At 39.1% G+C, this 18480-nt stretch overlaps 1 protein-coding gene across 3 annotated transcripts in view; it reads left to right on the plus strand.

The window, feature by feature from the left end:
- LOC126412803 (RNA-binding protein 33-like) overlaps positions 1-18480 on the plus strand; it is a 236302-nt gene that overhangs the window by 74915 nt on the left and 142907 nt on the right. For all 3 annotated transcript variants that reach the window (XM_050082581.1, XM_050082582.1, XM_050082583.1), the window contains exon 6: positions 8598-8719. In XM_050082581.1, coding sequence (XP_049938538.1) covers positions 8598-8719 — 122 coding nt within the window. The remainder of the gene's footprint in view (positions 1-8597; positions 8720-18480) is intronic.

The raw sequence follows: 18480 nt of genomic DNA on the forward strand, positions 1-18480 counted from the left end.
AACTCCTTGACGGAATTTCAATCGCATGGCACCACCCTCATGCATATAGTTGCCTTGCTCTCGAGGTAACCACACATGCATTCAAACTTGTATGAATCCGGCCAGACAGGAGGAAGGGAAAATCAGAACTGTTGTAACCAAGCTCTAGGATGAATCCCATTTGGAGAGTTTGTGAAGTTCACCTGCTTTATTTCTTCGTTGATAGTCCTCGTTGTCGATGTACTGCGTTGTTATACTAGCTGAAAAATGGGGGGTGGAAGTTCAACACTGATTACTGTAAATGACAACACTGATTACTGTAAATGATGTAGCTGACAATTGCACAGTTGTTTCACAGTTCTTCACTTTCACTGTTCACCACACACACACACACACACACACACACACACACACACACACACACACACACACACACCTCCTTCAATATTACACAGTTAAAAAGGCCAGTTAACTGTTGGCAAATTTTGATAAGCCTCATTAATAGGTTGCAGGCAAACATCAGCATACTGCTACAGCAGTTTACTATTGAATGTCTGTGAGCAGCAAAAATCGAAATACACTGTTCACATTTCGTGCAGAATAATACAGTACATATTGAACAGACACTGTCATTGTTTTGACACACAGCCTATTTGTGTTACACTTATTTCAAAGTTAAGTTGAGGCATTGTTGTTGTTCTAACCAATATGAGTTCCTCATCTGAAATTCAGCCATAGACTGACTGTCTCGGGACCAAATATTGGGCATGTATATATCCTCACAATAATAGATACTGAAACTACACATTGTTTGATATTTAATTTATAGACATTTCAATTAAAACATAACTCATTCAATTAACTTAATACATTTAAAAATGCCTTCCATCCAACAGTTTCTTCTACCACAAAGGTTAGGTCGAATTATTTGTTTAAATAATGAAACTTACAGATATAGCTACGCAAACAATGCTTTTGACAAACCTGGTAATTATTTTGGAATTAATTAAGGGCTGGCTTTGCTAATATGTTTTTGAATAGAGCCAATAAATATTTAAATAATCCTAGTGGTGGTTCTTCCAAAGGTTTATAATTAGTACAGAATTTATATTTGTTTATAAGTCAACAACAGAATTTAAGTTATGAAACACCCTATAACAAAAGATATTAACTAGGAATAGTCAAAATAAATTAGGAAATTGAGTACTAAGCACAAGATTAGATCTGGTACTATATTTCTTAAGACTGAGGGCCAACCTTTATCTGTTATGAAAATGCAGATTATACTCATTTATGTTAATGGTAATTAGTCAGAAATGAAAAAATGAATTTGAGGAGCCAGATGGCAAAACAAGAGAGGAAGTAAACACTTCGAAATTTCTCACTGAGAGGAAGTGTTTAAAATCAAATCCGCGCATTTCCTCTCATGGGTATTGCTCGCGACCACTCCCATTTCTCTTTCTTCTGCTCTATCCTCGTCCAAATCAGCACCGTGTCCAGAGTCTCGATCTGTATTTTCCTGTCTGTGTTTACAGACTAGTTTACTGGCCTCTCTATTGTATAAGTCACACAGGATATGGTGGCCAAGGATTCCAAAGAGTTGGGCTAGTTCTTTCATTTGTTGAGAAATGGAAGCTGACAAACGTTTGCCACCTTTCAGCCAGTCAGTGATTGCAAAATTGACCCACATGCCCTGCAGTCTTTCTCAAACGATTTTACAGAAACTATTTGGTGACAAAATTTCACTTTTGCTTTACTTGTAGCTTTACATGTCAGGTTCATTATGATGTGCCTCTCATTTCATTAATGCCCATATTTATTGTGATATTTATGTGGGAAGTAAGACTGCTCGAAATTCGAATAAATTTGGAATGAAAAATAGGGGTTGCTATGATTTTGTCTCTGTTACATATTACATGATATGTTGCTGTATATGAAATTTAGCTACCATATTGAATTTTTCTTTATACTTTGTTGGAGGTCTCTATCTGTCACGAATCTCAAGAAAATTGATCAGATGTAGCACACTCATTTGTGATTGCACCGTGCCACCAATAAAGCCAGAGTGAAAAATCCACAACATTCCTTATGGTTCATAAACTGTTTGAGATATCATAGTGAGATTTTGGCAAATGTTAGCACACAAAGAGGAGACTATTTTGCTGTGTTATTATGCAAAACTTCATTATCTACTGTGTTATTCCACTAACTACCAAAATTTCTATAAAAGAATGTAATTTGTTAGGACTGGTGAAATGGCAAATGCTATGGGCTTCGGAAATTCCCCATTCATGACTCTTTTTTGAAAGTTACAAATGGCTATCAAACCAGATGAAAATAAATCACTGCATTTTCGGCGGAATTCTTCTTAGGTACTAACGAAAGAAGAGGTGACAGATCTTTTTGAATGGTCACCATAGAAGTGTGGGCATGGAGGGGCCCCACTTAATATTTCCCAAAAATGAGAGTATATGCTTCATTTTAGAACTTCCTCTCCAGCACTTGGCTTTTCCCCTACAGTACTCTGAGTGGCCCCCAACCACTGCCGCTCTCCCCACTCTTCCCCATCCGACTGCACATCAAGTATCCACGGCATTTTGCATGTACTATACCTAAAGTTCTCTAAATGCACTACCCACTCAACACAATTCTGTCATAATGTCCTTATGATCTATATTTGCTTCCCACTGACCCCATTGAGTTTTCAGTGGTGATCTCCTCCCTGCCGTCTCAGCTACACTGATCAATACGTTCTTGTCGCAATTGTTGCTAATGAACAAGTCTCCTAACTTTCTGACCGTGCTTGCAACATTGGCTTCCTATACCTTGATCGCTTTACTATTAGTGGCCACCCAGCCGCTAATGTGCTGCGGTACCTGTGCCGCTGGCCTTTCCACAAGTGTTTGCAGCTCTGCATGTTTGTGCTTACACAACTCAGCCGGCGCACGGAAATCCCGTGTAAGACACTCTTTCTGCAGCTTAAGTTGTTCACTAGCATGCAGCTATCCCTCTTCCAAAGTGCAAATATGCTGGTCAAAAATTTGGATCTGCTCATTACATTCCGCAACTATATTGTTTTTCATCTTTACTGCAAGATCCACCAGCTTCTGATCCATGTCCTCAGACATTTTCTCAGATAATTATTTATTACTTTCATCTACCGCCTTACAATTCTCCTTGGATAATTTTTTATTACTTTCTTCAAATGCCATGCAGTTCTCCTCAGGCAATATTCTTACTAGCTCTTTCATGTCAAATTGATAATTTACTGCAGGGTTGTTTGGGGACTCAGCTGTACTTCACTATTATTACTTAAGTTCGGACTTGCACTTTCTGACACGAAAGTGGATGGTGTCTGTCTGCTTTCAAAACTTATGTATGTGGTATTGTTGCTAACATTTTCAGTTGAAAACTGATCATTGTCCTGCACTATTATCAGAAAGGTACAGAATCCCTCCTGCTATACTCCCCATTTGCTTGACCTCTGCGACTGAATGATTACTCTGTTCCATCATGTCAACGGTTTCATGCCTATTATCACTTTTGGGCTGCGTATGAGTCGTCATAAGCAAAACCCACTTCCGCAAAATGCCACTATCAAAAATCTACAGCCGTAGAAATCTAAAACATAACAGAAGTCTGCTTTTCTAAACAGGAAGTCAGAATATAAGTTTCACACACAGTCTAAATACAAGTAACACAAACAAACTGACACGTGGAATCAACACACACACACACACACACACACACACACACACACACACACACAATAAAACAAGAGAGTTCTCAAACTTACAAAATACATATATACACGATATAGAACAATGCAGCTCCGAGTCGAGGACAACGGTGTAAAATCACAAGAAGAAATCATCTTGGAACAACGTGTGAGTTGTTTAAGTGCTAAAGGAAAAAAAAAAAAAAAATTCAGTTAATACACCCTACCTACTGACTCTTCCTCTACAGCTCCAGTTATGTTTGTATGCAGGGTCACCATGTAAATGGTTATTAATGGGTGAATGGTTATCTGGAAAGTGATTTGCAAGCAGAAACTGGGGAAGTCAGTCAATGTGAAACTCTATAGTTTACTGTAAGTTTTGTGTGCTGCAAAATTTTGCTGGATCACCACCCAATTTAATTAAAATTGGGAAAATTTAATAGAAGAAATGAATTAATCACTGAATTGCTAAGCATAACTTACGTTTTAATATTAATAAACAGATCCAAGGAAATATATGGAATGAGCATATGGGAACAATTTAAGTACAAATGTTAAATCAATTAAGTCAGAGCAAGCAGGAGCTTAAGCCTCAACAAAAAAAAAGTAAGACAATCATACTGAAGTCTACAAATATAAGGCCTGCCTTTTGTGCTTAAGAAACACCAGGTGGGATGTATTAAAAATAATCTTACAAAATGGGGTTGGTTTGTGTGAGAAACAGTCATGACAGTTATCATAGCTTATTAAAATAAAACATCATATTAAGAATTTGCAAAGTAATGCTAAACGATGATGTGTTGTTGCGTGCTATTTAATTAACTCACTTGTGCTATTATTATATTGAATGCCAAGGTACATTGCGATGATAAATATAAAAGAAATTTAGGCACAAATGGGAAAAGTTCGCACAATCATACTAGATTCACACACACAAGAATAGAGATAAAAACAATTTTACCCATCACAACAAGCCAAAGGCTCAGAGGTTCATCCCTATTGCTATGATTGAATTATTGTGAGTACGAATACTATGGAACACTTTCTGACTAAGCAATTTATTTGTGTCACCTTGCCCATGAAACTGAGCTACGCTGCCATGAAACACTTGCAAATGACGTTGAATATTCATTAACAAAGCAAAATTACCAAGACTCATGAAAACTTCAGGAACACAAATGTAAACCTTATAGACACAAACAGCAATAAAATATCATGCATAATTAAGAATAAAACATATCCAAGGTGGTCCTGAAATTAAACATGGTGAATGAAGCTACACAATCATAAAACTGAAATGAAATGAAAAGTTGAAGAAATAAGACACATACACATGAGAAAAGTTCACACATACATTCCAGCTAAAAGAAAAGTCAGACAGTTTAATTTTAAACCTGCGCTGGAGTAACAAACTTCCCACACCATGTGTTCTGGTTACGCAAAGCAAGGATCGGAAGAACTTACTAAATACAGAAAATATGCTCCTGACGACACTCTGAAAAATGTAAGAATTCAACTACTAAAATTGAAAATGAACTAGCAGATCAAATATGTACTCTAGTTACAACAGCTACACACCATCACACATGAACACACTCACCAAAGCCAAGTCGCTCTGAAGAGTACCGTCTTCACTCACCAAAGGTCCAGCCCCAAGTGACGAGAGCACAGACTCCCTGCAACGAACTTCACCGAGATACCCAGAAGAGACCAGAGGGGGTCCGTTCTGCCTCCAACTTAACTACTGTCGAATGTCTACCGAAAGGGTGCAGATCCCTTTGCCTTCATACAGATGATAAATGGAGAAAGGAAATTTGGGTGCACAAAATGTGGGTGAGGGACATAGGATTAGATACTTACTGATACTGTAATGTAATTGTGTACCACTGACTGTGGACAAACACAAAGCACCAAACTAAATTACAAATAATTGAGCATAACAGCACAAAATACGAGTTAAATAGTGTAAAATGAATCTAACAGTGACGTTTCAATATAAACATCACCACCTTTATGTTCGAATCTACAGAAGTAATTGGATGTGGTACAGTCTTTTATTGTCAGTTTACTTATTTGACTTTCAGTTAGTCCATATTCACTGTTGCCCGGTATGTTTGGCCAGATTTCACTTATGAGTATTCCTGTTTATAGTTCCTTTTTACCAATGTTTTGAATATTCTGATGTAGTGCCCTTATGTAATTTTTGTTTAGCTGACTTACTACATGTTGCAGACTGTATTCTGAAAAATACATTATATAGCTTCTCATTTTTTGAATGGTGTTTGTATTTGACTGCTTCATCTAGAGCATCTGATTTTTCATCTCCATCAGGCCATATAGGTTTAAGCCTATTTGTTTCTAAGAACAGTGCTTTAAAAGAACAATCCATTGAAGAAGCTTCCCACATCCTTGATCTGGTTATCAAGAGGCTAGAATAACAAGAAAAATGTGATACTGTCGAATTACTGTCCTTAAGGAGAGTTGGAACGCCCTATCCCATCAATGTTAAATTTAGTGACTTGGCTTCCTTGTATTTCAGGAATCACTGTACCATTGACATGAAATTTTTACAGGCCATTAAACTGTATGTGCTGAGTCTGCTGAACTACAATAATTGCATTTCAGCCATTGCTTTTAGAAATACAATTTTTTAATTACATGGTTAAAATTTTGTATACTTTTTTGTACGTTATCCTAAATAATTTTAATTATACATAACATTATGTTCTCGTGGTAGTTCAGTAGACTCACGACATGTATGTCATTACTCCCTGAAAATTTGAATAGTCTACACGAAGTGGTTTCTGAGATTTAGGGAAAAATGTAACAGAAAATGTAAATTTTCAGGAACAGCTTCTAAAGCTTCAAAAGACTGTAACTCACTTAATATATGCTTAATTTTTTTTATTCTTAGTCACTCAGAAGCACCCTGCACCATACTGTATGCCATCCTCTTGATCATTTTCCAAGTTTTTCCTCCTTTTCTTCTTTCTGGACTCCATAGTGGCCAACTGTACTGCCTACTCTGCTTTATCAATGCAAACCTTGTCCATCCGTTCAAGCTCTCTGATGCAATTTGCTCCAGGATTAACTCCCATATGCAGTAGCACTTTCACCCTACCAATGTTGCTATCATTAAAAGCAATAACAGCATCACTGAACAACACCCCCCCCCCCCCCCCCCCACACACACACACACACACACACACACACACACACACACACACACACACGCACACACTTTAGTGTCTTCATTTGAACAAAAACATTTTTTAAGTTAATTGAACAACTCATTGGGATTTTGAGTCTGACCATGCAGACACTTCTTCAGTATATATATATGAAGACAGTAATTGTTCTCGAAAGAACAGATTACTGTTGTTGACCGTGCAGCTCTTCCCTGGAATAAATGATGACTAACTGAAACCCTCAGCTGCCGACACGTGTTGTTGATATACCTCGATGTGGACAGCTGAAAATGTGTGCCCCGACCGGGACTCGAACCCGGGATCTCCTGCTTATATGGCAGATGCTCTATCCATCTGAGCCACCTAGGACACAGATGAATAGCGCGACTGCAGGGACTTATCCCTTGCACGCTTCCCGTGATAAAGGACTCCTTACCCTCTCCCTTAAAACCCACATCCTTTCGTCTTTCCCTCTCCTTCCCTCTTTCCTGATGAAGCAACCATTGGTTGCGAAAACGTGAATTTTGTGTGTATGTTTGTGTGTCTATCAACATGCCAGCGCTTTCGTTTGGTAAGTTACATCATGTTTGTTTTTAGATATATTTTTCCCACGTGGAATGTTTCCCTATGCAGCAGAAACATATTTCTGTACTACATTCACACCTGTAAACCTAATGTGCAGTTAAATTTTAGCTTGTAAACAACACTTCATACAGTGATTTGACTTGAGTATTACTTCATGACAATGGGGAATGCTACACGCAGTATAGTTATTGTTAATATGACAGTGTTGGGAGGCAAAGCGCTAATGGTACAAATTGATTCAACTTCTAATGAATTCTTGCAATTCAGAACTAGGGATTCTAGGGCTCAAAAAAGTTAACTGTTTAATGTTTGCAAGCACTACCTGAAGACAAATGCCATTCCAGCACCATTTTATGCAAATCACACATTGTTGCAGGCTGGTGTGGCTGAGCAGTTCTAGGCACTTCAATTTGGAACCGCGCGACCGCTACAGTCGCAGGTTCGAATCATGCCTCGGGCATGGTTGTGTGTGATGTCCTTAGGTTAGTTAGGTTTAAGTAGTTCTGCGTTCTAGGGGATTGATGACCTCAGATGTTAAGTCCCATAGTGCTCAGAGCCATTTGAACACATTGTTTTTCTCGTGAATGTCGTTTCATTAAGTGAAAGTGCTAGGAAATTTATTATGTTTTGTGAAAGTGGGTGCAAATTAACATTATGAACATAAGAGATTTGGTGAAAACGATAAAAAATGCTGTAAACATTAGGAAAATTTTGGCAATGTAAAAACGGGGCTATTGTGTACCTCCTTTTACACAAATTGATCTTAGCCTTAAGGTAGAAAACTGGTTGACTAATGTTCAAGATTGATTGCCATTTGTCTTTGAGTGTCTTTCACTTGCACAGAACTTTTGTAGTTTCAGTTGTTTGGCCGAACAATCATTATACTATGATACATATTTCAAGTAATTTCTGAACCATTTTCTGTATTTCATTATGAGATAGTTTATTTTTATGTTACCCTACAGGTTGATAAAATATGGTGACTGAACTTTATAATCCCTCACATTCCCCCACTTTTTTTTAAACAAAAAAAAGCATTTGTATATTAGTTCTTGTTACTTTGAGAAGTAGAATATGTATGTATAGTTCTGAGGATATGTTCTTATTAAAAGTTCTTGTGTTTACAGATAGTGTAATTCCTTCAGATGATGTTAATGTAAAGAGGAAATGGAGAGGAAAGAAAGGATGGGCTTATTCGCGACAATCGGGATCTAACATGCGTGGTGGCTTGAATCAGCGATTTCACCAGGTAATTTTCAGTCTAAAACTGGTTAAATATTATTATTAAAATGTACATTGAAAATAACATTAATTTCTGTGGCTGCCACAAGATAAATTATTTTATGTGCAGAGATATGAGAATTTTTATCATTATATCCACCTTTCTTTTTGCCCTGTAAGGTGACTGCTTTCAGTCATCATAGTAAATTTGTGTACAATGTGTGCTGGGAAAGTAATGAGTCAAACATACAGATCTACTGGTCAGGTCTCCAGAGGTAGCAGTTGGTGCAGTTTGTCGTGCAAATGAGGAGGAGCTCAGTTGTGTTTGTGCCATCACAGATTGCAGATCAATTGTCAAATGTAGGTATTATTGAGAATTATTCCATGAGTAAAAGTGTGAGCAGAATCAGTCAGTGATATACAATGAATTTTTGCACGTAAATCACAAATTTTGTGACTGAAATGCTTTCTTTAAGACAAAATCTACAGGAAAGATACTTTATAGTAAGTAAAAAGCTGAGTAGGCAGAGGCATTAGCTGCATGTCACTGGTAATAAGAGTATTCCTCTTGAAGCAATTTCCAGCTCTGCTGTGCCATCCTCTTTGTGACACTGATCATATGCCATTGAATTTTGGCTTTGCCTTAGGCTTCCTGTTGGTTATAGACTCCGGGCGTGCTGCAGTGTATGGCAAAACAGCAAACAACATTCCCCTGTTTTCAATGATAGTGTTGAAATGTGTCTAGAGATATTGCCATGTAGAATGCAGAATTGAGAACAGGGTCTTCAGCAAGAACTAAGACTTTGCACTGAAAGAACTTTTATTGAGTACAAATGACAGAGGTGAACTGCTTACCACAGCAGAGAGTGGTCTTATTTATTCATACATAGAATGTTCTAGCAATTTACAATATTCAGTAATATGTAACGATCAGAAATTTGCAGAAGTCAGAAATGTTAAATCATAAATACTTGTAGTAGGTGAGAATCAAACCGGTGTTCATGTTGCCAACCAGAGGTATGTGGTATATCACATTTGGCTTTGCCCCCCTCCCTAGCAAAACAGCAACTCCCTATTCTGAGTGTACTATGACTTCCTAACTGTGGTTTAGTGGCTCTTCACATGGTGGTGGTGGATCTTTATGTCCTCTTGCACTGATGAGCCAAAACATTGTGACCACCTGTTTAATGGCTTCTTTGTCTGCTGTTGGAACTGAATACATCACTGATTTTGCATAGCAGGGATCTGACAGTTTGTCTGTAGGTTTGTGCAACTATGTGGCATTAGATGTCTATGCATAGGTTATGTAATTCACGGAAACAATAAGCCACTGATTTTCATATGTGGTGATGGCGCCCGATAGTGACCCAGGTGGGTTCCTTAGGATTTGCGTCAGGCGAATCTGGTCACCAAGACATCAGTGTGAGTTCACTACAATGCTCCTCAAAACACTGTAGCATGGTTCTGGCTCAGAGACATGGACAGTTATACTGCTGAAAGATGACGTTGCTGTGGGGAAGACATCAAGCATGAATGGATGCAGGTGGTTCAAAGCTGTCAGTGTGTCTTCAGTTACTACCATAGATCTTATGGAAGCACAGGACAATGCCTCCTGTAGCATAATCCTGGCCCCATCAGCAAGCACTCGTGGTGTGCTGCATATTTTGAGCCGGCCTTCACCTCAATGACGGTGTTTGTAGAAGAGACCATTGACCTAGTGTAGCAAAAATGTGATACACCTGAAGAGCTGACACATTTCCATTGATCAACAGTCAAATCCTGATGGTCATGTGCCCACTGCAATCGTAACTGACAATATTGTTATGACGACTTTGGGGTGGTCTGCTGTGGAGTTCCATGTTCAACAATGTATGGTGAACAGTATGCTCCAAAACACTTGTGTGTGCACCAGCATTGTGCTCTTTTGGCAGAGATGTCACAGATCACTATCTGTCCTACTTTACAGATAACACAAGCCTCCAGGCCCCACGTTCAGCGAAGAGCCACGGACGTCCAACCATTTAGTGTGTAGCAGTAGTTTCGTTGACCTCCTACCTTTTCCCATAGATGCTCACAGTAGTAGTGCATGAAGATTTGACCTGCTTCACCGTTTTCAAGATTCTTATTCACAGTTTCTGTGTAGTGATAATCTGCCCTTTGTCAAAGTTGCTTATCTCAAAGAATTTTCCTATTTGCAGCCCATATCTTTTCTGGGGTGATCCCCCATCCGTTTCTGCTCCACTTACGTACTTTTGTTAGCACATCACATGCACGCAACCCCCCCTCCCCCCCCCACCCCCCACCCCCCAAGGTGGCACCCAGCATCGTGGTGGGCAGTGGTCATAATGTTTTGGCTGATCCGCGTAGTAACTGAATTGTTCACGAGTGATTACTTCCATCCAGGTATCAAAGTCAAGGTAGGTTTTCAAGTTTCCCCTATTGTATGCGCCTATTGTTGATCACCACCTCAGGGTTCTCGTAGGGCTTGATGCAAAGGATATGGACAGCATTTCCTTCTCTTTTGCCTTCTCAGTGTAAGATCATCATCCTTGAACGTTGTCGACACTGTCCGACAAGTGATGGAAGCTCCTGTACAGACCAGAAAGCACATCAATATTTCTAATTGCTTAGCCTTCAGCACAGGTGTAAAAATCCATGATGGCTCACTGGTTGGTGTTTGAGATTATAATGTTTCAGTGTCCGAAAATCATATGCATGTGAGCCCTTATGCTTCTTCTGTTCTAGGGATGAGATTTTCACAGTTATCACCCTAAGCTTCATCAGATTGAAATGGAAACAAAGTATCCATTGTTATATTAGCCTCTCAACCCTGGATCAGGGATAAAAGTTGTGAATCCTGTGATATCCTTCTTTTCTGTATTTTATGCAAATGTCATGGCAGTAAGTGTCTTATTCCAGTCTCTCTGTTCAACATCTGCATTTATCAAGACCATATCTGCCAAAGTCTTATAAAATGTTTTGTAAATCCATTTGTCTGCACATGTTAGGCGTTAGGTATCCTGCAGATGATGCTACATCGCGACATTACATCTGACATTTATCTTGACTAAAACAGTTTTTTATGCTCATAGATCAGCACATGTGGTGTGCCACACTTTAAAATTATATTTTCTACGGGAAACTTGGCTATTTCTAGAGCTTGGGCAGTTGGTACAACCTTAGTGAGACCATAGTGGGTGATGTAGTCATTTCCATTTGTTGACTTGGATAACCTCCCCGAGACATCAGTTATCGTCCAGTGAACTGAAGCAGCTGCAGGAGCAATTGGTACCAGATGTCCTGGCAGTAACTGAGGCACATATTTCCCATTGTTGGTATTCCCTACAGTGGCTCAAGTAATTTTTGCCAGATAAGTAGACACGTAGTCAATAGTACCTGCTTCTTATTTGTTTGATGACCTTCAGAAATCCTACATGATGTCAAGAGCAGTGTGAAAATGCTTTAGACTGGCTGCCTGTAAATGAGCTGAGATGACGAGCTGCATTGTTCATTAGTGCTTCCTTGAGTTTGTATCCATTTTTGTGTGGTACTGTAATGACATATATTCACCAATCAGTCCGTATAAGCGATGAATGATGGGGGTTTGATCCCCATTATTAATATGTTGGGTCTGCATTCTATCCCTCTGGTCTGGAAGATGCCCAAAAATGTTGCAGAATAGTTAGCACTTGCTGACAATGTCTAGGCAGGACCTGTTGGCAGCTGGATAGTAGATACCTCTGGTGGGTAGTCAGTAATGATCACCTAATCTAATTCTTCATCAGTGGAATTGAGCTGACCTACCTGGACTGGTTTCACTGTCCCTATGAACACGTCCTTAGGGACGAATTGTGGTTGTTCATGGCAGCTGGTGATCCAGAGCAATTCTTGTCCACATGTGGTAGTAATTATTGTCATGGGATATAGAATTCTTTTGTAAGGCAGAGTATCTTTTTGCTCTCAGCTGCAGCTTCACTCTTAACTTAACCATTCCCCCCTTCTGGTGGAGCCGGCAATGTCGATGTTGCCTCCTTTGGTGAGCAGTCCACTGCTGGATTCTGTAGCACTGTCTCTGTTTCTGTGGCAGAGGTCATGATCTAAGCCTGGTTATTGTCTGAACTAGGTGGCCTTTCCTGGGGGGGATTTAGTATCCTCAGTAATGGGCGCCCTGATGGAGGCAATGGCTGGTTTGGTAGGATCAGTGTACTGGTCTAGGAAACTGTCATGGAGGGTGTGTGCATTACACCATATAGGCAGACCTGCCGACATCATTGTTTACTGGTGAGGCAGTAAATGGAGCAGGGCAGTGTGCCTGTGGAGCAAGACTGCCACGGACCTAGCCTAGCACTCATGCCAAGAGTTGTCTACAGTCATAAGCCACCTGCACCATCTGTGTGCTGAATTGTTGTCTTTTTCATGCATATATGTCCTGTAGTTAAGTTGGCACAGTGAGTTAATTCCAGCCACAGAGTTCTGTTCCCTGATTATTACTGGGTCACTGTTGACCTGTCAAATCCCACGCCGACAATGTTGAGTTGCAGCATTATCACACTTTCTGCAGGCACTAAACATGTTATACCTCTTTTTGTAATATAATACATCTTGGTTCAGAATATAGTAAACTTGCTTTTTGGGGCAGTTTTCAGAGTTCCTTTTACTTTTTGACTAAATAGGATCTGTGTTTTGCACGTGGCTCAGAAAGTATTTGTGATATATCCATCCTTTGCCAATAAAACTTTTAGATCTGCCATCCTCTCCATACACAAAGATGATTCATCCAATCCTTCCTGTAAATGCGATAATGCATCTGTGGCTCTGTTCTGTTCTCCTGGATTTTCACCTGCCTCGAGATGACTGGGTGTTTGTGTTGTCCTCATCATTTCATCATCATTCATGAATGTGTTTAGTTTGATCTGAGCAATGGTTGGGAATATGTATGGGCACAGATAAACATGGTCACTGTATATTTTGGTATGGTTACCCACTAAGCAAAAATGAAATCTTATTGTTGCCCACAATATGGCTAAGGCTTCATGTTTGGTGGAGGTATATGACTTCTCATAATGTAACTTGGCTTGCAGGCTTGCAATACCTATGGTGTAAAACTTTTAATCTGAAACAAAACATTTCTTAATCCAACAATTGATACATCAGTGGTATAACATCTTTGCTTGACTTATTTCTCTTGTAGTCAAGTCAAAAGCTGATTGGCTTTTTGCTGTCCATTCCCACATAATATATTTCTTTAACAATTAACTTAAAGCTTGACTATTTTGTGCCGGCTTTGGAACAAACCTTTAGTAAGAACTATGCCGTCCTATGAATAATTTTAATTGTTTTTGTTGCATGATGTAGGAAAATTTCGTACTGCTGTAATCTTGCTTTTAATGGGTGTTATTCCTTCTGATGAAATGATGTGACCAAGAAATTTAATCCTCTTCCTTCCAAAATTTGACTTTTTAAGATTGTTGCTTCAGCTCTTCAGAATTTTTGTGGTACTTCTTTGTATCAATTTCAGATATATTTTCCATGTTGCAACTAATAACAAATTGTCAATATGAATGTAATAGTTGTCCCAGTACTTTATCCAAGGCTGCAGCAAATACACCTGCATTTACATTCAACCTAAAAGATGGAACTCTAAACTAGTAACTTCTTCCTGCAAATCTGAATGTTGTATACTTCCGTGTTTCTTTTGTCAAAGTGATTTGCCAATAAATCAATGAAAATAATCAATTTTTGAAAATATAATGTAACTGAATGGATAAAAAATCTACTCACCAAGTGGTGGCAGGAGTACACACACGTGTGAAGGTTAAGCCAGGGTGAAGGGGAAGGAAGAGGGATGAAGGAAAGGGACTGATGAGGTTTATGAAATGAGGAGAGTTTGGAAAAGTCACTAAGAACCCCAGGGCAAGGGAGACCTACCGTACAGGATAAGAAAAAAGGATTGATAGTTGGGGATTGCACCAGAAGAGATATGAAAACCTCAGAGTTTAGAAGTGGAAGGTAGGGTAATAAGCAGAACAGAGATTACTGACAGAATGTTGTGCAAGAGTTAATAAGAGTAGAAATCTAAGTGCATTGTATGTGGTAGAGGTGGCGGGTGGGGAAAAATAGACAGATCAGAAAATAAAAGATAAAGAAAACCAAACATGAGTGAAGGAAGGAATAGTTACTGAGAAGAAGTGCTGAGCCCAAGAAAACTGACATAAACTTAGGCCAGGTGGGTGGCAGGAAGCAAGGATTTGTTGTAATGCTGCTTCCCACCTGTGGAGTTCTGAGAAGCTGAAGTCTGGGGAAAGAATTCAGTTGGCATGTGTGGTAAAACAGGCACCAAAGTCATGTTGTGGAGTATGCTCTGCAACAGAATATTGTGCGTTGCTATTTTGCATCCTTTTGTTATGTCAATTCTGCCTGACTGATAACTTTGTGATGGTGATACCAATGTGAGAGACCAAACGGTGTTTGAGAGACCAAACGGTGTTTACAAAACAGCTAGTACACGGCATGTTGTTTTGCAGGTTGCTCTCCCTTTGGTAGTGTATGTTTTGCCTGTTGCAAGGCTGGTATAGGTGGGGGTAGGAGGGTGCATGGAGCAAGCCTTACTGTAGGGCAATCACAGAGGTAGAAGCCATTGGGTATGGAAATGGGAGGGTGCATACATGGGGAGGGGAGGCTATTCTGTCTAGGTGTGATGGACTGATGGACAAAATGTCAGGCAGAATTGACCTCATTTTAGTTCATGAATTTTGGGCCATTGTAACCTTGTCAGAGTAGCTGATTAATACATTCAGGACCAGGATAATTCTGTGTGTACTGAGTGACAAGAGATGTATTCCTGTGTTTTTGAGGGATCAACAGTACCAGGATTGGATGTGATGAAGCAGGAAATCTGCTTTTGATCTAAACTGGTGGGGTAATTACATCCTGTGAAGGTTGAGGTGAGAATGGTGGGTGTAAGAATCTGCATCTGAACAAATACATTTTCCTTGAATGCCCAGGCTGCCTGTGGGAGGGAATGTTTGATATGGAAAGGATACCAACAGTCAAAATTTAAATACTGCAGTTTGTTAATAGGTTCAATTTGAACAAAAGTGTGTAGCTGACACTCGGTGAGGGTGAGGTCAACATCAAGGAATGTGACAAGGGATTCGGAATAGGATCATGTGAAGTTTTATTGAGAGAATGTATTTAGAGATTCAAAAAAATTTAACACGTCAGCTTCACCATGAGTCCATATGGGAAAGTTGTCACTAATTACCTAAACCAAAACATGAGCTGAATGTGTATGGATTCCACGTTAATCCCTCTCCAAGCAACCCATGGAAAGGTTGTCATAGGGAGGCTATTCTGGTTCCTACGGCTGTGTCCCTGATCTCTTTGTGTGTCCGACTTCAGAGTTAAAGTAGTTGTTGGTAAGTATAAAGTTGATTAAGGTAAGGAGGAATGACTTCATAGGTTTGGAATCAGATGGGTACTGATTGACGTAATGTTCAGCAGCAAACCTACCATGTACTGGGGGATGTTGGTATGGACGGAAGCAGTGTTATTGGTGTCAAGCAAGGTGTATTATGAGAGTGGGATGGACACAGATTACAGATGGTCTAGGAAACAGTTGATGTTTTTGTGCTATAGGTTGCACATGTTGATGAAGTAAGGCAGATATACATTCAGGGGTGCTTTGATGGCAGCAACTATTAGATGACCACGGTGATTAGGTTTGTGGGTTTTAGGAAGAGATTTTGTAATGTCCCTTCGTGATTTGTCTTCCCTCCTTCGTTCTAGCTCGAATGTCTGTTAATCTGTTAAAGTGCATCATTTGGTTGTTATTATTCCCACATTGTAATCACAGTCTCTCCAGTTAACATGTTTGTGGTTGTCCAGTTGGTACCTATGGTTGTGATGTGACTGTCGATTTCTTTCACTGTTATTCACATCATGCATGCGACCGTTTGTTTCTCTTCAACTTGCAGCACATCATGGGCATAGTACTCTGCTTTGTTTAGACACTTTCCAAAATATCTGTCAAGCATTCCACATCTTACATTGTACGGTTTATCTTGAACCCTGCAGGGCTGGTATTTTGACAGAAATAGTCTCAGACTCAGGGTATGTCTGGCATTTGTTGGTAGCTTCTGTTGCTCACAGTGGTGTGTCACATGTCATATTGCCTCTGACAAATCTGACTGATTTTCAGTCCAAGTCTCTTGCAGTACACAGTGGGAAGCTTTATAAATATGACTGGTTGGTGTACATCGCATTTTCCAGGTATACATTCAGAAAATTACCAGTGCTGCATTTTAACATCCTCTGTCTGATATGTTATCATTATTGATTTTGCTTTCGTAATGCTGGTAGTTTTTACAAAATTTTCTGGACTTGGGTCGCAATCTCAACAGATGAGTTCTTCCCACAACATCAAATCATCGATGATGGTGGTTTGGACACTAATTGCTCTAATGTATGCTTGAATTCCTTTAACTCTTGTTTAACATTTTCCATGTCAGAAGTGATGGCTTCAATGCCTTTTTTGTATTCCTGATTAATAGTTTTATGCATCTTGCCTGTATCTTCCAAAATCTCATGTTTGCATTTCTTATGTTGATTTAGTGCAACGTTTTGTGCTCTGATTAATTCCGCTAAGTGCATGTCAATGTGTGACTTGTAGTTGTCGAAAACCTCTTGAACTTTGTTGTGTAACTCCTTGGCCTGTGCTTTTTTCCATTCTGAGAATTTTTATCCTGCATTTTGTGCCACTCCTTAACTTTGTCATCAATAATTGTTATGAGCAGTCCATCTTTGAAACCACATACCAATTTTTTTTCCAGTGCTGTTTCCAATTTTTAAATTTTTACCATTAAATTTTGTTCCTGTTCCTATCATTTATTATCCAAACATTGTTCATATTCTCTGAATTTATTTGACAACACTTCTTTTATTACTTCAGTCTGAATGTTTTGTTCAAACAACACTTCTACACATTCAGTCAATTATTTTTGCAAATTATTGTGTCATTGACTCTTGTAGCTAAATCTTAAACTGAGTCACACTACTAACTTTTGCAGTTAATGCCACTCGGGAACTTACCATTGCTGCCATTGGTAATGCCGAACTAGCTTAGATCAGGGCTTCACATAAGATGTGCTTCACAAGCAATGGTGATCGCAAGCCTGGAAGGAGTGTCTACTATACTCCCGCCTCCCATCATCTCAAGGAGTAGGCTGGGATCGATGTGCAGTTTTTTTTTACTGTCTCTACGATTATTCTCCTGTTCCACTGCAGATCTGTTGTGTTAAGCTGCATATCAGCATGAGTTGAGTACTGGAACCTTTTTCACTACTACTACTAAACAACAGTATTGTCAGAAATTTGTATACCGCTTGAAGAAGTTCTGTAAAATTTTATCATAGAAATCAGTGGAAAATCCAGGATGGCATGTAAGAATTAAATAAATTCTATACCTGTAGCTACTATTTCCGATATCATGTATCAAATACCATTTTCAGAGTGATTTGCTACACTCACTATCCTGATTCCAGTCATTCGCCTTTGAACAGTCTACAGCACACTTTGTTGTCACATCAGCATGTTTCTCGTATCAACATTTTTTTTTTTTTTTTTTTTTTTTTTTTTTTTTTTTTTTTTTTTTTTTTTTGTACATTTCCCTATTGTCAAAAACTTTACAGTTATCATTGTCTTTTGTTGTGCCACTTGCACTGTCATAGTTTTCACCATTGCTTGAATCATTAGAATCACTTTCTTCCAAGAAAAACTCAGTTCTTGTTG

Source organism: Schistocerca serialis, chromosome 7, assembly GCF_023864345.2.
Source record: "Schistocerca serialis cubense isolate TAMUIC-IGC-003099 chromosome 7, iqSchSeri2.2, whole genome shotgun sequence".
NCBI lineage: Eukaryota > Metazoa > Arthropoda > Insecta > Orthoptera > Acrididae > Schistocerca > Schistocerca serialis.